Source organism: Phoxinus phoxinus (genome assembly GCF_949152265.1).
Source record: "Phoxinus phoxinus genome assembly, chromosome: 17".
Lineage (NCBI taxonomy): Eukaryota > Metazoa > Chordata > Actinopteri > Cypriniformes > Leuciscidae > Phoxinus > Phoxinus phoxinus.
This window is the reverse complement of record NC_136892.1, coordinates 7,828,371-7,851,610: the sequence shown is the minus strand read 5'-3', so window position 1 is coordinate 7,851,610 and position 23,240 is coordinate 7,828,371. Positions and strand designations below refer to the sequence as shown.

The window sequence follows — 23,240 nt, the reverse complement described above, 5'->3', positions numbered from 1 at the left end:
GAAGACACTTGGCAGATTTAGTAGAAGTGAAATAAATTAAGACAGTTAAACAGAAAAAAGTTATAGAAGTTTGAGTTTATAAAAATGTACAATGTTAAAAATTTTATTATTCATATTTTATATAAATATATATTTTCAAAACCTGGTGGACTCTAAAACTGCAAAAAAATCAAAGGCAAAAATCTGAACAAGTTGTGTTTCAAATTTTAGGTTGATATCTCAAAAAATTAGCTTTCAGTGAGATTTAGTTTGGAGGCAGTACCAAACTTTTTCACTAGTTGACATTACTGCCCATATAAGGCAGATAAGAACACATTTCCATATGTTGTTTGAGTGATCTGAACCATTTATTTTTACAATTTTCATACAATTTATGAAGTAGACATCCTATTCAGAATTTTGACAGATTTTGAAATGAATTCAACCTCTAAGAAACACAAAAAGAAGACGTATGTGCATTATAGCTCGCTGCCACATCACAAATGGTGAATCTATTATTTTTTTTCTTTATATTTAAAACATTTTCAGACCTTTTTTTCTAAAACAATTGAATGGATGCTCTCTTTTGAACTCTTGGCATGAAAACAAACTACCATTTTGAGAGTTTTCTACCATTCTTTCATGATTTTTCATGTTCATCACTATTTCAAAATAAAGGTCTAAACACGCCTTTAGGAGAATGAAAATATTCTTGTTGCAAATTAATAAATTACGGCTCCTCTGTAATTTATTTAGAAAATCAGTCACCAAATACATAAACTAGAGATTGTAACCTTTCAAATGATATTAGTTTGTCAGGATTAGTTTAGGTTTAGTATAGGATATTACTGTTTTAAATATGTAATGGCTCTGCCAATATAAAGGGTTAAATGAATAAAAACATGTTTTTTGGTAGAACAAATTCTTTATTATAAAAAACTTGAAACCATTTGTTTGTTTTGTTTATTCGAATTTCAATAATCAAAAACTAATCAATTAAATAATTGACTGGATTAGATAAATTATTAATGGTAAAAATAAGTAGTTAAATATTTTTTTAAAGAATAATAGAGCCCTATGAAATGGGTTTTATTCAGAAAATATTTTTTTGTTTTTATGATATAATACAAATATATTATGAGGAACTGCGGTAATCAAATGAATGCATAACTTAATTAACGTTTAAAATGTAAATCATGTGCTGCACAACAGAGATTTACTCAATTAAATCATGGACAAAATATATTCCTTAAATAATGTTTAAATAAATTGTATTATTGTTGTCGTTTTGAGAAGTACATTATTTTGTACAATATTAATATATTTCTGACATTTCTTTAAGTAAACCGAACCGCTATTTTAACTTGGCTTGATTGCTTGGGTAACATAATTTTTGTCTACCTGATGTAGATTTAATGCAGGTGCATTTCAGGTCTCTGTCTTTGTCAAACGGGTCAGGTATGGAATTAAATTAGTCCTACTGTCGAATAACGGGTTGGGTGTTCTGTTGAATACTGCGGGTGCGGGTTTCCCAAACAGGACCTGTACAGGACTCAACCAATCACAAGTTGACGCAAAACCATTAAAAGTCGCCAGCGACGTTCATGTAAACAGCATACAGATGAGGCTTTTGCTTCATGGTCTGCTTTGTAACTTTGTGAAACATTAGTAAACCATAGTAAATATCGCACATCGTTATTTAGAACAGGTTGTCTGAATTTAAACGAGCCCACACACACAACATGACATGCTGCTTGGCTTGAGCTATAGGAATTTTGGGATTCGATTACGTCGGGATCATGAAGCAGTGTTTAGGCCCTGTTGGCTCTGACAGCACACCACTGCTTATTTGATATAAATTATAAATATTTTACTCATGCAAGTAGTTCTTATGTTCAGTAAAACACATCTCTTGTTTGGAGAGGTTTTTGGACTTTTGATAAAAAGGCTACCATGGTTCCAAATGCCATAACTTTTGATTGCTTTGAGTTATCAGCACAAAATTTGGCCCAGATACAGTTGACCTGATTGTGTGAACAAGCCCAAGCTGATTTTATGACCTGTCATATATAGGCTACTTTCTAATATTCATCATGTCAAGCATGAATAACAAAATAAATAAATATCACTTTTTCCAGGGGTTTTCATCAATGTTGTAACACAAGATCTTCCAAACATGATCAGATTTCTTTAAACTTTGAAAAGTTTTCTAACAAAAGAGACCATGTACTTTTTTGAATATAATCCATTACTTTAAGTATACCCATTAAGACGTGAAATCGTTAAATATGCCTTGTGAGGAGTCAACAGAGAGCTTTCATAAGAGGTTGACCGATTGGTTGTTCCAGTAATCAGTTATCGGCAAAAATCCATACCGATAGTTTTTCTGTGTTCCATCATTTGCTGGGGCGGCTGAGAAGGAGGGCCTAACCCATTGTCATTATACAGTACGTGTACTTTGTGTAGATATTTAAAGATGACCATCTAGAAGCATGTTTGCTTGGATTTATTTAAAATGATAACACTTTACAATAAGAGTCCATTTGTAACATTAACTAAGGTTAATAAAAGTATTTTTCATTGTTAATTTCAACTGCCCCCCAATAGTTGACTAACCGTTAGTTGACTAGAAGAGGCGTGGTCGACCAATTTTATTAGTCTGTTAGTCTCAGAAAAAATAAACCCCACAGGAAGTGGCTAAATCACCCAGCCTTTAAAGGACAGTTCGTTAACGGCAGGAAACCCAAACATTCATCGACCCCAAATATCAACATGACATCATGACTTTGCGTAAACATACACGCCACGTGTTATCTGTACGCATTTTGAGCTATCCGCGTGTATGTCTACGCCGTGTGTATGTTTACGCCCTAGTATGGGTAGGTTTAGGATTAGTTGTGGGTGAGGGGTTAGGATTAGAAGTGTGGTTAGGATTAGGGAATCAGGTACTGACTTCAACGAGGGGGGTAATAATTTGGCAGGGAGTCAAAATTCGGCACAACATCTGTCAAATGTTCTGAGCGAAACTAACCAACATCCCCGGATGTGATTCCGTGTGTATGTCTACGCTGAAACGAACCATATCTCCAGATGTGATTGAAAAACACGCCAAAAAACGATTATGCGTCTTGATGGCACGCCGAATGGAATACGAATTGGCGTGTCATACATGCGCCATTTCATGAGATCAGTCTGCAAATATGGCTTATCACTGGAAACATGCAAGTAGTAGCAACTTTACAAGTCTGCTCATAAATGTTAACCTAGATAAATGTGCTATATAAGGCACATAAGTTTGTGTGGAGAGCGCGCTTACTGCATGACATACAGGCGCCAGTGAAATCACTTGCAATTAACTTAAAATACTCCCGTCATTTTTGGTCATACAGATATGAGTAATGCAAACTGTAAAGGGTCTACTTTTGTTTTTGCAAACTCACAATAACAACAAAATGTTGTGCTTTTGTAAAAGAGAAAACAAACAGGATGCACTTTCTGACGTCTCAGTGAACTTTGTGCGTCACAAAAATAAACTGAAACTCAGCTTATACTTGCCTCACAGACGTGAGAAAAACATCTATAGAAAGCTTGAAGTGTCTTCTTTTGAATGAACAAATTCAATGGAAAATAAATATCCTCTGATTATGCAATCCATATGAAACGTGCATATAGGTGCATCCACTACTGCAGACATGACGAGTCAGCATCGTTGACTCAATGTCTGCAACCAAAAACACAAAACACGACCAATAAATTATAAAAATGTTTAAGATTTAACAAGTGACAAGATTCATAATCATTACGTTTGCTGGTGTGCTGTGGCAAGCTTATGAGTGTGCTTGAACGCTGATTAGGCTATACATTTTATATTGGCAATTAAAGACTCATTATGATTTATGGTGTAATATAGTCATCTCTCGTGGTTATTAATGGTCATACAAAGTGAAAATTGCGTGAGTCTCACAGAGTTGGCAGCCCTGCCGATTCAGTTTATAGGCTAGGCCTAAATGTTTTTGTGCTTGTGCTGCCGCGTTCTTGCTCATTTGCCATGTTGTTTGTGTATCTCTATGGCAAACGCTGAGCCCGATCGGAACTACGGGAGCCCAGAGGGGACCGTCGGCGGATGTTAAAGAGAAAACTGATTTTCATTCAAACAAATCGACGTACACTACACATTAGAGTTAATCGATAAAATCGATTTATCGCCCAGCCCTACTGTATCGGCTGCAAAAATCCTGATCGGAGCATCCCTAGTGGACTTGTGCATTTACATTATCCCAAATGTTTCCAAAGTTTAAACCCAGAAAATCAGCAATTTGCCTCAATTGCCTTCCCTGTCAATGACGTCATATCTGCATTACCCTCGATTTTTTTTTTTTTTTTTTTTTTTTACTTCCGTAGAAACTAGTATTAAAGTAACAACTTCAGTACCAAGTCTGTACTAAAAATTTTAAAATGTGATGCTTTGAGTGGAATCGTAAACACCTCTGATTGCCCATTGTGCTCATATCCGATGAATGCATGAACACAAACTGCCAATCTGAGGTGTTTACAATTCTTTTTATATAGCTCACCACAGTTAGTCTTATTGATTAAATCGAGTGAAGGGACCCACACATTACAAGATAATCTAATCAGGCTGATTTTGGGCCTAATTCTCCCCTTCCGACAATCATAACAAAATTTTCACTCCTAAAAACAAAACTGTTAGATCTATGATTGTTGTATCGTCATGTTTGTGGTCTCCCACATTTTGAAAATCTGATCAGATTTTTAAAATCTTTTACTGTGGGTCAGCCTTAACATGTTTGTTCCATGTCTCAGAGACAACACTATTTTGTCAAGTGGCTAACATTGCAAAATCAGAAAGAGCTTTATTTGTAGTGGTAACAGTATTTATTCATTTATAAAGCACCTTTCAGGCTACACAGTAACTCCAAACAAAGTGCTGTCCAATGCAAATAATATTAACAATCATCAATCAATACATGCAATTTAAAACAGAAAAAAAACACACAAACCAATGAAAAAAAACAATTTGTAAAAATGCAAGCGAGTACAGGTATGACTTTAAATGGTCTTTAAAAATATTTCCATAATCTTGGAACTGACTTGGGCTATTATCTTAACTTATTATTGGATCCACGCATTCTTCTTAAAGTTACAACAGCCTAATATACCCACAGCTGTTTGTGTCACCAATGTTAATCAAACAAAAGAGAAAATCACTTTTGTAGCTTTAACAAAGATGCATTTTAATTAATTAATTGAATACGTTTAACAGCCACTGCTTTCTCAGATTGGCTTGGGTTGGATTAAAACTTCATGATCCGTTGAGTTTGGAAATTCTTTGCACAGTAATCAGAATCTCTCTTCTTGCGGACAATCATTTTAGGAGACATTTAGTCAGCAGCACAGTACCAGCACAGCATAGTATGAAAATATACATAACCAGAAACAAATGAGCTGTACTATTTCAAAACGGAAGTGCGTCACAAAGTTCAGTGTAAGCAGTCCATTTGGCTATTGCCCTTAGATATACCTATTAGGGCTGTAACGATACAGCAAACCCACGATTCGGTTCGTATCCCGATTTCTGACCCACGATTCGATACAAACCGTGATTCTTGCGAGGAGGGAGGATTTTAAAAGCCAAATAAATAAATAAATAGCTAAAGCTATAACTCTGTTTTCTTGTAACAAAATACTTTTGAAAAACAAACAGAACTATACTCCATTGTGGAGATGATTCGAGCATGTTAAAAATTCTTCTGAGGTAACCGAGGCTTACTGTCTGTGCTGTAAACCACAAATAATATATTGCCTATTCCGCATGACCCCCATCTCAAGCGCAGGAATAACGCTTGCCACAAAGTGAACGCGCCTATATAGAGAAATGCACACTTCCTACGAATTAGCCTAAGCCGCCATTTCTTTATGTTTTGAATTAACGTTAAATCAAGTAAAAGTATTTAAAGCTTTCTAAGTTTCGATTCGTTTATGAGGTGAGCTCCAGTTCACGCGCGCGCCGGTGCCACACACACACACAAGCAAACACCGCGCACTTTGCTCACTTGCCCTGGTGTTTGCTTGTGTGTGTGTGTGTGTGTGTGTGTGTGTGTGTGTGTGTGTGTGTGTGTGTGTGTGTGTGTGTGTGTGTGTGTGTGTGTGTGTGTGTGTGTGTGGGGGAGAGGTGCGATTTTTGAATAATAATCAAATGATACCCAGCGATCTTCGAATATTATTTTTGCTTGAAATTCCCATACCTAATATGTAAAAGACCCCGTCACAGCCCTAGGATCTATTCTGGACGAGAAAGATAAGTCTGGGAAGGGGTGTGTCGATCGCGATCTGCCTTCTCATACGCGACACAGGTTCGTGGATCTGAGTGTCGCGATTTCGGTTTAATATCGTAAATCGTTACAGCCCTAATACCTATATAAAAAATAAAATAAAAAAACAGTTCCGAAACAGTATTTATCCCTGTATCTAAATTTAAAGAGGAATCAAAAATTACTCCCAAGTACCGTACTTTACTTGACCCTACAGGTAACTACCCCATAGGTCTAAGTTATAATTTACATTCATATTACAAACTGTATATAATAATAATTTCTGTTTTCTGCTCGTTCACCTGGACAAGATTATCAGCCATTCATGTTTTTACTTCCTCCAGACACCTAAGGAGTATTGAACTTGAGTCCTTGCTATTCAATCTCAAAGGCAAGTACACTTGAAAGTCGTCCATATAGAGACGGTAGGAGATACGTTTTTTTTTTTTTTTTTTTTTTTCCAAAAGGAGCATATAGTGAAAACAAAACTGGACCTAAAATGGATCCTTGTGGGACCCCACAGGTAATGGGCGCTGGGAAAGAAAGATAATTACCAAATTTCACTGTAAAAGATCTTTGCTCCAAGTAAGAGACACATTTTTTTTTAAATCATTCCCTGGATTCCAACAAACTGTTTTAAGCAGTTCAGGATTAAATTATCAATGGTATCAAAAGCTGCTGAGATATCCAATAGAGTTAATGCCACATGATTACCTGCGTCACTGAATAGCCGGAGGTAATTTACAACCCTTAAAATGGCTGATTCAGTAATCATCTTAAAGGGGTCATGACATGAGAAACCAAATTTGCCTTGATCTTTTGGTATATAAGAGGTCTTTGTACCATTAAAACGTCCTGCAAGTTTCATAGCTTAAGACGTCCTCCCCATTATAAACGAATCATTTATTTAATCAAGCTCTAAATACAGCTCGTTCTGGATTCATGGTAAGAAGTGACGTCACGGTACGAAGTGACGTACCAGCGTTTGCATATAGACCGCCTCCAGGACAAGACAACTACGCTTTAGGCGCAAGGCAACTACGCTCATTTCGTATCATTGTCGCGCCCGTGCGCCGCGCGCCTCAAAAGTGTTCAGTCGACAGACAGCGAGTGGGTCTGTGTACAGGGAAATTACGATGCCGCAGATGTGCTGTTCCTGGCTGTGGACAAACAACATCTTTGAATACGCTGCGAAAGATTCAGTCGTCAGGGAAAAATTAATGCACTTTATTTTTTGCGGACGTCCCAGTCACAGCAGTGTTAATTTAAGCATTTGTTCTATACATTTGAAGGATGACTGTTTTGAGAATAAATCCCAAAATGATGCTGGCTTTGCCAGAAAACTGTTGCTCAAAGATAAGTCTGTGCCGATTATTCTGGGCTCAACAACGACGACGCAAACTGTAAGTAATGTATTTAAAACTTTAAACTACTTTTTAAATACGCTGAATCCGCAAATGTTCTGGCTGGGGGCGTTAATAATTGATGCATAGGCACTGACGTTAGCCAATCATAACAGTGGGCGTTAACACTGAACTCTTAAAGGGGAAACACCCCCAAACAGACTGTTTGAATCAGAGGATGAGAAACAGGGTGGGAAAAGGTCATAAATCACTACATTTTAAAAGTTTTTTGTAAAAAAAACTATAGTAATACTATAATTGCACCTTAATTAGGGAACATAATAATAAAATAAAATAAAAACATGTCATGACCCCTTTAAACCACATCTTAAAAAACAGATTGGAATTTATCTCAAATAATTAGGTTAAAAAATTAGCCAAGATAATTGACCCAATACATATTTTTTTAGATAAGCCGGGTAATTTTGGTATCAGGTGATAATTTGGTTTATTCCAGATTGTTTTTGGGGGGTTTTTTTTAAGTAGGGATCAATAATAGCTTGCTTGAGACAATATAGTACAATCTAGGAGTGTAACGGTTCTCAAAAAATTCTATATTATATATATATATATATATATATAGCCTAGATATATATTATTATATATTTTTTTTTAATCAAACCACACCGTTCTCCACCCACGGTTCGACAAGCACTTGCACCGCAGTTCATCTTAAATCTAATGACGCATCTAATAATATGGTTTGTTGAAAATAAGCCATATATATATATTAGGGGTGTAACGGTACATCAACTGTGGAAAGATGTCAATTAAACAGCTTGAGAATAATATCTCATGTAGCATTACATTTAACTCAGGCATTTAGTGTCGACAGAAATTTAGTTCACTAGAGAAATTAACTCTAGAGAAAAGCATTTTGTAGCACTAGCCTATATTAGCCTATTCAGTATATTTACTCAATCTGTCAGTAATGTCTTAATTATTTAATGTTTAAATAAATGTGTCATGAAAACAACTTATTATATTTAAAAAATAAATGAGTAGAAAATTAACTTTAGAATTAGATTTAGAAGTTAATGTAAAACTGCCTTATGTGCAATTTACAGTACTTTTTTGTGTGTGTTGATTATTAGGCTATATCTAAAATAAATAGCAACTGAATTTAATAATTTGGCCTCCCCATTTGCAGGGGTCATCAAACTCGGTCCTGGAGGGCCGCTGTCCTGCAGAGTTTAGCTCCAATCCCAATTAAACACACCTGAACCAGCTAATCAAGGTCTCACTAGGCATACTAGACACTTTCAGGCAGGTGTGTTGGACCTGGTTGGAGCTAAACTCTGAAGGACAGCAGCCCTCCAGGACCAAGTTTGGTGACCCCTGCTTTACAGCATTAGCTAATATAGATTTTCTTTATCCTTATTTAAACATACACATTTTTGTAAAAAAAAAAAAAAAAAAAAAAAAAAGAGCAGCAATTTTATGTTTAGTTTTCTCTCCCCTGCTGTAACGAACCGTAGTAGAAGTACTGAACAGTCATGTTTGTGCACCGTTACAACCCTAATATATATTTGGATGGAAGACCATACCCTTTAAAACTTAGGTCAATTCACTTACTAGCTCATGAATGATTGGTCAATGAATGAATGAATGAATGAATGAATGTCTTTATTGTCATTGCATTTGTGTACAATGAAATTATAGAGCCACTCTAATATGAATATCTATCACTGAATGATTGGTCAATACCAAGTAAGGCATCTGCTTCAGCATAACGGTAAACTAATGTCACTGTATGCCAACTGTAAACCTGCAAGGTTTAAACCCAATAAATTATTATCTCCATGCAATTATAGACAGGTTTTGGTTGAAAGGATGGCCGAATACATTGACAGGGAAGACATGCCATGCATGAAAAGGGGGAAAAATAAGTATAATAATTAAATAAGACTTGTCGGAAATGACAAACAAAAGTGTATTTTACCATTAATAAATTAACTTGTGTGTTTATATGTGTGTTTCAGGAGCTGCCAATGCCAGATTCACCTGCTTGACTGCAATGTCTGCAAAGTCACTGATTCTGCTAAAAATGTATTAAACAAATAATAAAAGTTAAACAATGCAGCCAAGAATTAAAAAAAAAAAAATTAAAGAAAGAAACTAAGTATGTTATAGTTTGGTGTTATTTATTTTTGGATTTTTCATGCATATTATTGGTACGCTTGGCCCCTGACCTGTGCTGTTATGACTGGCATATTGTAGTATTATATTCTACAGTTTAGAATATAATAATATATAATATAAGACCCCCGGTATAATGTGATTATTAGACATGATGACTCATGAGTGATCTTCAGATTCAACAAACATCCAGCTAGCCTCGCGCTCTGTTTACATCTTTACATCTGCATTTAGTAACTTCATCTACACACTACGTATGTAACGCTATTGCTGTTATCCAACCTGAGAGGCGTCGTCGAGATGTCCGTGTCCATGGTTGTGTTCCACACCGTCAACCTCCACCTCAAATACCCCTGCCATCTTTACACTTACAAGCCGACTGTTCAAGACACTTCCGGGTTACACGCCTTCCTCCACTTCTTCGTCTTCTTTTTCCGGTTTCGTGGCAAGAAAACTTAATACTGTGTATTTCCGCCACCTACTGATATGGAGTCTGTAGCATTAATGTAAACAAAAGGGGGGAAACAATACTAAATTCTTTTAATTTAATTGGTTGCTTTTAAATAGTCTAGTAAAACCTTAGAAACCTGTGGGGAATTTCTTAGTAAATTCTGAAGTCAAGTCAAGAATATTTGTATAGCGCTTTTCACAATACAGATTGTATCAAAGCAGCTTCACAGTATTAAAATAAAATAATAATAAAACGTCCATGTTTGGTAATGCTAATCAATAGTAATATTGATTGATTCATTAAATTGAATATCCCCAACTGAGCAAGCCAAATGCAACAGTGGCAAGGAAACGAAAAACTCCATCAGGTGACCCAATGGTGACCTAAAACTCCATCAGGTGACCTAATGGAGAAAAAAAAAACTTGGGAGAACCCAGGCTCAGTCGGGGGCCAGTTCTCCTCTGGCGGTTATGAACTAGAGGCCGGATTTAACTGTAAGATTAAAACATTTATATGAATGCCTGGTTAAAGAGATGCGTCTTTAATCTAGTTTTGAACTGGGAGAGCGAGTCTGAGCAACGAACAGTATCAGGAAGGCTATTCTAGAGTTTTGGAGCTAAATGTGAGAATGCTCTCCCTCCTTTGGTGGACTTAGATATCCTAGGTATAACCAAAAGCCTCGAATTTAGCGATCTTAAAGAGCGCGATGGATTATAGGGCGATAGAAGATCCGTTAAATAAACTGGAGCTAAGCCGTTTAGGGCTTTATAAGTCAGTAACAATACCTTATAATTAATACGGAACTTTATAGGTAACCAGTGTAGAGATGATAAGATCGGTGTTATATGATCATATTTTCTTGATCTGGTAAGCTGAACTCTAGCGGCTGCATTTTGGACTAACTGTAGCTTGTTTATTGAGGATGCAGGACAACCAGCTAATAGAGCATTACAGTAATCTAGTCTCGAGGTCATGAATGCATGAACTAACTTTTCTGCATCAGAAACTGATAGCATATTACGTAGCTTAGCAATGTTTCTAAGGTGGAAAAATGCCGTTTTTGTAACATATGAAATATGATTTTTAAAAGACAGTGAGGTCGCAGTCTAGTATGACACCCAGGTCTTTTACTGTAGAGGATAAAGTAGCAGGACATCCTACTATGTTAAAGTTGTATTGTGAGAGGTTTTGTGGGCGGTTTTTTGAACCGATGAGTAGTACCTCCGTCTTGTCTGGATTTAATAGAAGAAAATTACGCGTCATCCAATCTTTTATATCTTTAACACACTCTGTCAATTTTGATAATTTAGCGTTTTCATCCGGCCGTGATGAAATATATAATTGAGTGTCATCAGCATAACAATGGAAACTAATTCCATGTTTCCTTATAATATTTCCAAGTGGCAGCATATTTATGAAGTGACATTTAGACCCATGACTTGATTTGATTTTTAAGCATGAACCTTTTATTACCCGATGCACTACACATGCTCCACTGTCTCTGGAGTTTACATGTGCAACACAAGCATGTATCATGTTTTCTAATAATATCTAAATGCTGATAAAGTGCAGTAGGCTATGGCCAATTTCCCCTCATTGTCCTTCTTGCCACATTCTTTTTATTGGTCTTGTTTTACTAACCCTTTTAATTCAAATTTGCTATAGCCTTATTCCTATTTCTGAATTTGTCTACATCATTCCTCATTAATTTCCACCCCTACATGATCTGGCACCCATAAAATATAATACAAAATAAAATATATTTGTTCCTTGATTATGCAACCTGTATATTGTTTGTATAAATTAGATTTTATTGATGAAGATTTCCAGAGTTAAATTTCCACAGAAATAGAATCCAAGCCACATTTAATTGATGAATGTCATCAACCGACTGAATTGCAAACAGAACGTCTCCGGTTACTATCGTAACCTCGGTTCCCTGAGAGGCGGGATCCCGTTCGTTAGGCTTGTTTGAGATGCGCCTTGCCTCGCCTGAAATGTATGCGAGAGTAGGCGGCTGCAGTGAGGGGAGGAGTGAAAAAAGTGCAGGCAAGCCGGACAGTTCTCTCTTCTCGCAGTGGATCTGACACCTGTGAGATCAAAGATGGATATCGCGGGATTCACGGGATTCACGCTCGTGCACAGTGTTGCTAATAAACTGGATGTAATTAGGGCCCAAGCCCTGAAAGGGCGAAGGCCCTATTGTTTTCCAAAGGATTATTATCAGGGCCCAAGCCTTGAAAAGGCGAAGGCCCTATTGTTTTCCAAAGGATTATTATTTATTAGGGCCCAAGCCTTGAAAAGGCGAAGGCCCTATTGTTTTCCTTCGGATTATTCTTCTTTATTATTATTATTTATTATTTATTATTATTATTATATTACTACCTTTTGGGCACTTTTGGGGGCCTTAACGTGCTCAAAAACTCTTGAAACTTTGCACAAATGTCAGAACCCGCGGCCATTAGAGCTGGACTGAAGCTGGTACCCGGGCGTGGCAGGAGGGCTCGACAGCGCCCCCTGGAACGCGGTCCGAAAACTTGGTCCATAAATCAAACACGCTTGCGTGGAATAATATGAAACTCGGTACACTTATAGATCTCATCGGTTCATATATCCTTCGTGCTCTGACTTTTTACCCCAGCCCAACAGGAAGTCGGCTATTTGGCGTAGTTTAAAAAACACATGCAATGGAATTTAAAATACTCCTCCTAGACGATTCAACCAATCACCACGAAACTCGGTGTGCATGAAGTCAAGACATGGAGGATGAAAAATTGCCAGGGGATTTTTGATATCTCGAACGCTTTGGCCGTGGCGAGGAAACAAATTTATGGCGAATATTGGAAACAGGAAGTGTGTTATAACATCCTCATACATTAATTGATCTTGATGAAACTTCAGCAGTGTGTTCGTTGTAAGAGGCCGATCACATGGATGTGACTATTGTGAGTCAAAGTTATAGCGCCACCAACTGGCAGCAGGAAGTGTGTCACTTTCAAAATGCTTTGAATTCACCCTCTTATTTTTACCCGATTTGCTTCAAACTTTATGTGTATAATGTAAACACACGGCAGATGTAGACATGTGAAAGAATTATTGATATCTTAAATACTGTTGCCATGGCAACGCTTTAAACTTTTATATTCTTTTTGGGTGCATTTGAGGCTCTTAACATGCTTCAAATTGCATGAAACTCAACATGCATATCAGATTTATTAGGTACTAGGCATGTGTGAAGTTTCAGAAACGGGCGCGGTGGAGGGGCTCAGTAGCGCCACCTTTAGTCAAAAATGGGGTATTAGTTTTACCTACAGTAACAAAAATCGGTAATTATATTTATCTCCCCGAGCCGGACAACTTTCTAATTTACAGTCATTAGCTCTGACCAACAGGAAGTCAGATATTTTGGTTTGAATGTGATTTGATGGGAATTTTGCCAGTCTCTCTCAGTGTCTGTGTGTGTGAGAGAGGAGGGGGGCTTTATTTTAACCCTTTCTCTGCTGTGTGGGACTTCTCGGGCACTTTTGGGGCCCTTAACGTGCTCGAAAACTCTTGAAACTTTGCACACAGGTCAGAACCTGCGGCCATCAGGGCTGGGCTGAAGCTGGTATCCGGGCGTGGCAGGGGAGCTCAACAGCGCCCCCTTGAACGTGGTCCGAAAAACTTGGTCCATATATCAAACACGTTTGCATGTAATAATATGAAACTCGGTACACATATAGATTTAATCGGGCCGAACAACTTTCGTGCTCTAAGTTTTACGCCAGTCCAACAGGAAGTCGGCTATTATGGGCTGTATGAAAATGCATGCCCCTGGAATTTGATATACTCGTCCAAGAAAAATTATCCTATCGCCACCAAACTCGGTCAGCATGAAGTCAAGACATTGAGGACGCTAAATTGCGGACGGATTTTTGATATCTCGAACGGTTTGGCCGTGGCGAGGAAACGAAGTTATGGCGAGAAAAGAAAAACACAATGTGTTATAACGTCTTCATACATTTATTGATCTTGATGAAACTTCAGCAGTGTGTTTGTTGTAAGAGGGCGATCACATGGATGTGACTATTGTGAGTCAAAGTTATAGCGCCACCAACTGGCAGCAGGAAGTGTGTTACTTTCAAGATACTTTTGACTAAAGTGGGTGGGTTATTTTTACCTACAGTCACAAAACTCGGTCTGTATATTGTGCTTATCGATCCGGACAACTTTCTAATTTACAGTCATTAGCTCCAACCAACAGGAAGTCAGATATTTTGGTTTGAATGTGGTTTTGTCTCTCTCTGACAGAGTTCCCCCTGCCATTCTCTGTGTGTGTGTGTGTGTGGGGGGGGGGGGGGGGGAGGGAGGGCACACACACAGACAGCCCCCCCCTTTTCTGTGTGTGTTTGGAGGGGAGCAGAAAGACTCACACTGATGCAAGCTCTAAAGCAGACTTCTTCTCGACAGTCAAAGCGGGGTTACGTTATTGCCCGTCGTGCACAGGAACCCGAAAGGCAACGGGGGTGGCGGCTTTTTATATATATATATATATATATATATATAAATAAATATAGCTGCAAGCAGCGATGGAGGGCCCAAGCCGGTGGCAGCGCCAGCCCGGTGCCTTTAGTGTAACTAAAGGCACCAGGGTGGCGGTGCCACCGGCTTGGGCCCGTAATCGCTGCTTGCAGCTATATTTATTATTATTGTTCTTCAAGGGTTTGGGGGCTTTTGGGGCCCTTAACATACTCAAAAACTCTTGAAACTTTGCACAAATGTCAGAACCTGCGGCCATTAGAGCCGGACTGAAGCTGGTACCCGGGCGTGGCAGGGGGGCTCGACAGCGCCCCCTGGAACGGGATCCAAAAACTTGGTCCATAAATCAAACACGCTTGCATGAAATAATATGAAACTCGGTACACTTATAGATCTCACCGGTTCATATATCCTTCGTGCTCTGACTTTTTACCCCAGCCCAACAGGAAGTCGGCTATTTGGCGTAGTTAGAAAAACGCATTCAATGGAATTTAAAATACTCCTCCTAGACGATTCAACCAATCGCTACGAAACTCGGTGTGCATGAAGTCAAGACATTGAGGATGAAAACTTGCGAGGGGATTTTTGATATCTCGAACGGTTTGGCCGTGGCGAGGAAACGAATTTATGGCGAATATTGGAAACAGGAAGTGTGTTATAACATCCTCATACATTAACTGATCTTGATGAAACTTCAGCAGTGTGTTCGCTGTAAGAGGCCGATCACATGGATGTGACTATTGTGAGTCAAAGTTATAGCGCCACCAACTGGCAGCAGGAAGTGTGTCACTTTCAAAATGCTTTGAATTCACCCTCTTATTTTTACCCGATTTGCTTCAAACTTCATCTGTATAATGTAAACACACGACAGATGTAGACCTGTGAAAGGATTATTGATATCTTTAATACTGTCGCCATGGCAACGCTTTAAACTTTTATATTCTTTTTGGATGCATTTGAGGCTCTTAACATGCTTCAAATTGCATGAAACTCAACATGCATTTGACATTTATTGTGTAATAGACATGTGCGAAGTTTCAGAAACGGGCGTGGTAAGGGGCTCAGTAGCGCCACCTTTAGTCAAAAATGGGGTATTAGTTTTACCTACAGTAACCAAACTCGGTACGTATATTCTTCTCTTCGATCCGGACAACTTTCTAATTTACACTCATTAGCTCCGACCAACAGGAAGTCAGATATTTTTGTTTGAATGTGGACTTGTGGAGGATTTTCTCCCCTCCTCCCTCTGTTAGTGTGTTTGGGGTGTAAGGGATTTGTTAAAATTATAGAGCCAATAAGTGGTATTATACTGCCCCCTGCTGTCTCTTCATCATACTACTCCCTAATATTGTTATATAATTCATATTTAGACTTTATAAAATCAGTATTTTAACATTTACAATGACATTTGATCAAAATTCATCTATTGTTGTTGTATTACTATTGACAATTGTGCCACACTGAGAAATGGGAAGCCTGAAAGCGAAAGTTATATCACTTGGTCATACTACTCACTAATATTGTTCTATAATTCATATTTAGACTTTATAAAATCACTATTTTAACATTTACAATCACATTTTGACAAAATTCATGTATTGGAGTATTACTATTGACAATTGTATCACACTGAGAAATGGGAATTTTGAAAGTGAAAGTGAAACGGAGGCCGCCATTTAGGCCACGCCCCCCGCAGTACAAATTCACTCATAACTCGAAAACGGAAAGTCGTTGCGCGCTCAAATTTTGATGGTAAGGTCCTCTCCAGGCTCTTGATCGAAATATATTGTCGCGGAACTCGGGAACGCCCCCCCCGGCGATCACAAAATTCCGAGACCTCCGACCTTTGATCGGCTGTAACTCTCGAACCAGACCACCCCGATCCTTGTGGAATAGCTTGTTGGAAAGGGCCTGTCCTTACCTAGCTTCGATTCGATTTTGGTGCGATTTGGCCTGGGCATTCCCGAGATATAAGCCAAAAAATGTTTGCATTTGAACGGGAATAACTCCCGGCCCCAATCGCCCACCAACACTGGGATGGTCTCATTACACAGGGCACCTCGAGCACTATCTAAGCTCCGAGTTTCAGATTTTTTCGCTCTCTCGTTCCCAAAATATATGTGAGAAACCAAATTTCCATTCATTCATTCACTTCAACTGTAAGATGGAGGCTGTAATAACACTGTCGTTCACTAGAGAGAGCAGCAGGATTATATTTGTAATCTTTTTATCAGCTTTCAGCATTGGCTAACAAACAAATGCTTAAAGCTATATATTTGTTATTATGATGGACGTGTAATGTGTGTAAGCATGCATAATGGAGTTAACATGCAAAAACTGGTTTGCTTTGGTGCAAAATACTGGTAAACATCAAGACTTGTAAAATGAAAGTGAGTCAATAAGTGGTCTTCTACTGCCCTCTGCTGAACATTCTACTTATTAATAGTCTTTTCACATGTGCTTTTGCATTCATTTATTTAGACACTAAAAAAATCCCTTATATAACAATTACTATTATAACACAATCATATTTTGTCAGTTTATCACTTCATTTGTTCTGATGCTTCACATAATTACTAGCAACGTGGTAAATCATGGTTATTAAAGCTAGAAACATGGAAAATCATAGTAAATAAGGTAAATCATGCTAGAATCCTGGTAAATCATTCTAGAATGTGGTATATCATGGTAAATCATCCTATAACATGGTAAATCAAGGTAAATCATGCTAGAATAGGATGCTAAATTGCGGACGGATTTTTGATATCTCGAACGTTTTGGCCGTGGCGAGGAAACAAATTTATGAAATGATGAATTTACACCGGTACTTAAGAAAAGCTGGTACCGTTACCATTTAATTTTTTTAGTACCGAAATGGTACCGAAGTACCGGGTCTTTTGACAACACTAATATATATATATATATATATTTTTTTTTTCTTATATGTGCCCTCGATGCGCACTTTTGCAAAACCCACACTGATGCAAGCTCTAAAGCAGACTTCTTCTCGACAGTCAAAGCAGAGTTACGTTATTGCCCGTTGTGCACAGGAAATCTAAGGCACCGGGGTGGCGGTTTTATATATATATATATATATATATATATATATATATATATATATATATATATATATATATATATAAATAAATATAGCCACAAGCAGCGATGGAGGGCCCAAGCCGGTGGCACCGCCACCCTGGTGCCTTTAGTGCAACTAAAGGCACCGGGGTGGCGGTGCCACAGGCTTGGGCCCGTAATCGCTGCTTGCGGCTATATTTATTTATATATATTTTAAGTTCTGTTGCTTAAATATGAAAATAAATATAATGAACAAGTCACCCAACTCACTTGTTATATAATCCCATTCCAAATACGTGTTTATCAATCTTTTTTTTTCTTTAATACATGTGTTTTATATATTTTAATTACATAATCACATAATCCATATAGAGATCGCACTGTCAGAGAGTTTGGGAATATTCACAGATCATTTATACACATAAAACATGATATCAGAGTTTTAAAATCAAACATTTTAAAAAAGAACACTACATCATGGTTGTTTAAACCAATGAGCATTAAGCTGTGTCGTCAGCAAGTCGTTTCCCATCATGCTTTTGATCCGCGCAGTCGGTGGAGAGCAACTGCGCGCAACTGCAGAATCCGACAGGTGTGCCTTGCGCTCGCGAGAGATTTTTGACATACGTCAGCATGACATCAGAGCCAGGCGGAACGCAGTCGGACACATTTCTAACCGGCATGCATCTCGCGGTGATCACCCAATAGCATCCAGCTGCAGCCCCGCAGACTCACCTCCGACTAGACCAGGGGGGCAGTGTTCCGAAAAACATTGAAGCCGACCTGGGCGCCGCCATTGGCTAGCGGACCCCCACCTGCTGTTAGCATTCCATTGACTCCCATTCATTTTGGCGTCACTTTGACAGCGAATAACTTTACATCTGAGGCGTTTAAAGACACCGTTTGTCCATTGTTTATTTCTAAAGAAACTCGACAATGTATAAAAGGCTCCATTACCTTGTATCTTACGTTATGGCCCCGTAGAAGCCGTTTTTGTAAAAATAGGCTAACGATTGCGTCATACCCGCGCGACTCTGTCGCACAAGTCGAAAAATTACCGTATGGACAGGCAGAGAAGCTCGCAAGCAATCGGGAGGACGCGGAGGCATAAAGTCAAGGGAGAAGCCCATAGAGAGTGATAAAGTTGCTCCCGTTGCTAGCTCACGGACAGCTAATACCCACGCTCTCCGTCTCTGCGAGATTCGTAAGGGAATGATTCAGATTTCTCTCGGCACAGCTACTAGAAGACCTACAGGTTGCTCACGTCACATCTACGTCGTCAAGCTCAGTTTGAGTCTGCGCAGTTCGCCTTGCGATCAGGAAGTGAGTGCTTCTAATTGACTTCATTTCTCTCCGTTGAAACCTATGGGGCCGCTGTGTCCAGTTTATATACTGTCTATGGACTAGACACCAGTGGCTGGACACCAGTGGATAGACAGCCTACGTCATTTCCCTTTTCTCCGTCATTTCCGTTTCGCCGCTAATTTCCGTTTTCACCTCTGGATTGACATTATATTCATTTTATATTTTCAAAATATTTATTTTCTGTTTTCACCAGTGGATAGACAGCATTCTTTGCAGGCTTTTGCACACGTCTTTAATATCTGACGTGTAATATCTTTCAAATTGGCTTAAACTGTCTTTATATACAAATACATAATTAAAATGTAAGTACTTTGAAAAAGAGAGTATAAAAATTGAGTGACTATAGTGTATTTAATCTTCAAAAAACACAGCTCATTAATTCCTACCGGGACGAAACAAGTGATTGGCTTGCGCGACTGTCACTCTCCGTCGCCATGACTACCGTCGCTATTACTGGCTCCGCCCACGTGCACGCAGTCGCGCACCCGTTTTTCATATCACTATTCTTTGTGACTTAAATTCAGCCTAGATCAATGGACTATAACGTTTTGTCAATACAACAGACTTGTACATGTTAATTGACCACAGTTTTTTGCCTTGCCCATTTGGATATTCTTATTTTTTTTGTAAATGTAACCACTTCTGTTTTTTAAAATATACAAAGATTCATATACATGATCAGACAATTTACCAAACAATCCAGATCAAATGAACACTTCATGGTTTTGCAATATTTATTGGAAATTACACAATCTGACCATCAGAATGAAGATGCCACAGTGCAGGCCCGTAAGGTTGTGGGGGAAGTAACCTAGAGCAACCTAGCTCTAGAATTGAGGCACACCAGAGTTCACTAATACCTTTAAAAAACACGACACACAGTACCTTGAAAACAAGACGATTTTTTTTAAAATAGCTAGTTTGTGCATTTGAATTCTGACATGACCTATCATCATCGACAGTTTATTATTTTTTCTTACCGCTGACATCTGCATGGCGCGTCAAATTTGAAAAGTGAATGACGATACGGAAATGACGTCAATTTGAAAAGGAAATGACGTCTGCTGTCCATCCACTGGTGTCCAGCCACTGGTGTCTAGCAAGAAGTGAGTCTGCGGGGCTGCAGCTGGATGCTTCTCTGATCACCGGTGATCGGTTCTGCGCAGATTTTGCTCATCTCAAACAAGCCTAATGTCTCGTTCGAACGAGACGAGACATTACGTCAACTGAGACGTATATGGGAACTCCTCCCTTCTCCATTTTTGCTGAAATCTTATAAGCTATTGACGCGAAGCATGCAAATTAGGGTGACCACCATCAAACGAACCAAATGTGGGACGATTCTAAGTTTGTGTGGGACAATGTGGGACATGTTACCAACGCTAAAACATAACCTGAAACTGTTATATAATGTCTATCTAACTTAATAAAAAAATTGTATTCTGCCTTTTAGCTGATAAAAATGATTTGTTCTTTAGTCCCTTCCAGAAAACACCACATCACAATGTCTTTATTTTACATGTCATTTAAATTCAACATCACTGAGCCCAAAGATAGTAACCGGAGACGTTCCCTTTCGTTGGGGGGCAGGCTGCGGTCCGAACCCAACGCAGACGAAGATGCGTTGAAGAAAAAGGTTGATTAGTCCTCTAATGCAACTTCTACGATGACTGATTTGTTGTGATTTCTAGCGTGAAGTAAGAGATTCTGGCGCAATTGTCGCGCCCATGCATTTTATACTGCCCGCGAACCTGTCAGTATTTGCATGCTTCGCGTCAATTGGCCAGCTGTCCCATAGCTGGCGTTAGCTTATAAGATTTCAGCAAAAATGGAGAAGGGAGGAGTTCCCATATACGTCTCAGTTGACGTAATGTTGAAGTTACCGTCTTGAAAGGGAACTGCAATAATTCCTCATGGAAACAGACAAATGATTTGTTGTCCTTTTGTTTATTAGGGAATGGCCGCTGCTGAAGCATGTTCACCCAGAATTTGATTGCTTTGGGCCTTCAGTGTTTGCAAACAATGATTGCATTTATGGTCTAAATATTGCCTCACTACCATCTGCTTTGAAATACAACTATGTTTATCCGTAATTATGATTTACAGCTAGAGATTGAAGGAATAGGAAATAACCAATGGCTGTTTAGCTATTGACCTATGTTTTCAAATTCCCTGTGGTGGTTTTGTCTCGATCGGGCAAACGGTTTCAAAGATAATCGCAAGATTTTTAAGTGCTAAATGACACCGTTACACAAACCATAAGGCGAAACGTACTCGGTTACTGACGTAACCTCGGTTCTCTCTAGAAGAGGAACGAGTACTGCGTCGAAGACGCTGCGGGAAAGATTCTTTCTCGAGATATTGAAGCCAAAAAATGTATCCTTAATTTTGTAATAATGTAAAACGCTTTGCAGCAGCATACAGCCTTAGGCGGAACAGCTTGCGCACCTATTGGCTGCTCTGCGCTTCGCGCCCTCACACAGAATGGGCGTGGCCTAGGCTTATAAATAACCGAGCACAGCTGCCATACTCCGATTTTCATAGCCGAAGCGAACCAGAGCTGGATGCAGGCACGGCACAGAGACGCATTACTCATTCCTCTTCTAGAGAGAACCAAGGTTACGTTAGTAACCGAGTACGCTTTCTTACGAGAGTTCTCTCGCACTGCGGCGAAGACGCTGGGGGAACCCCGTGTAAAACGCAGTGCATGCTGAGATCCGACACCAGATACGCAAGGGCACGCGCACCCGGGGCACACAAGTGCATAATCATCAGAAAAACTCACACAGAGTTTCAGGAAAGAGAGGCTAGAATAGCGTCATTCCTTTATAATTAGTGCCCCAAAGGGCATTTACAGCATATATATGTATATAAATATATATGGTGGGTCATTACACAGCTCATAGGACATAACTGTCAGTGAGTGATGCTTAAAACATTTTGGCAATCTGGGCCGTAATAGAACGGGGCAGAAAAGCCATATTGTGTCTTTCAGACCGATAGCAGCCTGGCCTGCAAGGTGGGAACCTCTAGGTTATAAAACCTTATAAATGTAGACGGGGAGGCCCAGCCATACAGATATCTTGCAACGAAATTCCACTAGACCAAGCCCACGAGGAGGCCATGCCCCTCGTAGAATGTGCTCTGATGCCCAACGGGCATTGCAGTCCTTTTGATGCGTAGGCTAGCGCTATGGCATCCACTACCCATCTGGACAGGCTCTGTTTCGACGCAGCTCGTCCCTTGGAACGGCCTGAATGAAACGAAGAGCTGCTCCGTCTGCCTAAAAGCAGCGGAGCGGGACACGTAAGCTCTTAACGCCCTAACCGGGCAAAGAAAGCTAGCGTCATCCTTTTCCTCGGAGGCCGGCAGAGCCGACAGGGAGATAACTTGTGCCCTGAACGGTGTGTTGAGGGACTTGTCGACCGGCGAGATGTCGACCAGCGGCTTCAGTTGAAAGCGCGTCCTGCAGTGATGCTTCTCGACGACTGTGGCGGCTTCCTCTCAGGATCCAGCGATGCGGGAGCTTCGCTGAAGTAAAGAAAATCGGAGTATGGCAGCTGTGCTCGGTTATTTATAAGCCTAGGCCACGCTCATTCTGGTGGGACGTGGCGCAGAGGGCGCGAAGCGTCCTCATTGGGTCAAGCGTCATGGAGGCCTCGCATAGGCTGCTGCTTTTGCCGCAGAGCAGCCAATAGGCGCGCAAGCTGTTCCGCCTAAGGCTGTATGCTGCTGCAAAGCGTTTTACATTATTACAAAATTAAGGATTCATTTTTTGGCGTCAATATCTCGAGAAAGAATCTTTCCCGCAGCGTCTTCGACGCAGTACGAGAGAACTCTCGTAAGAGAACCTGGCATGTTTGGTATCGTTGGACTCGGCAAGGATTCAGGAGTCTAAAAAGGTCACGCCCATGAAAAACTTCTCAGGCTCCATCAAGGTATTGTGCCGATGACGCATAATGAGTTTTTTGAAAC

The 23,240-nt window shown here is 39.4% G+C and overlaps 1 protein-coding gene and 1 long non-coding RNA gene across 2 annotated transcripts in view; both read right to left on the bottom strand.

Moving 5' to 3' along the window:
• Window positions 1-10,333, bottom strand: part of rnf121 (ring finger protein 121) — a 103,622-nt gene extending 93,289 nt beyond the window's left edge. The window contains exon 1 of the mRNA XM_079584914.1: window positions 10,136-10,333. Within this exon, the coding sequence (XP_079441040.1) occupies window positions 10,136-10,213 (78 nt within the window). The 5' untranslated portion in view covers window positions 10,214-10,333. The remainder of the gene's footprint in view (window positions 1-10,135) is intronic.
• LOC306983987 overlaps window positions 1-23,240 on the bottom strand; it is a 151,193-nt gene that overhangs the window by 124,936 nt on the left and 3,017 nt on the right. The gene's annotated exons all lie outside the window — the stretch shown is intronic.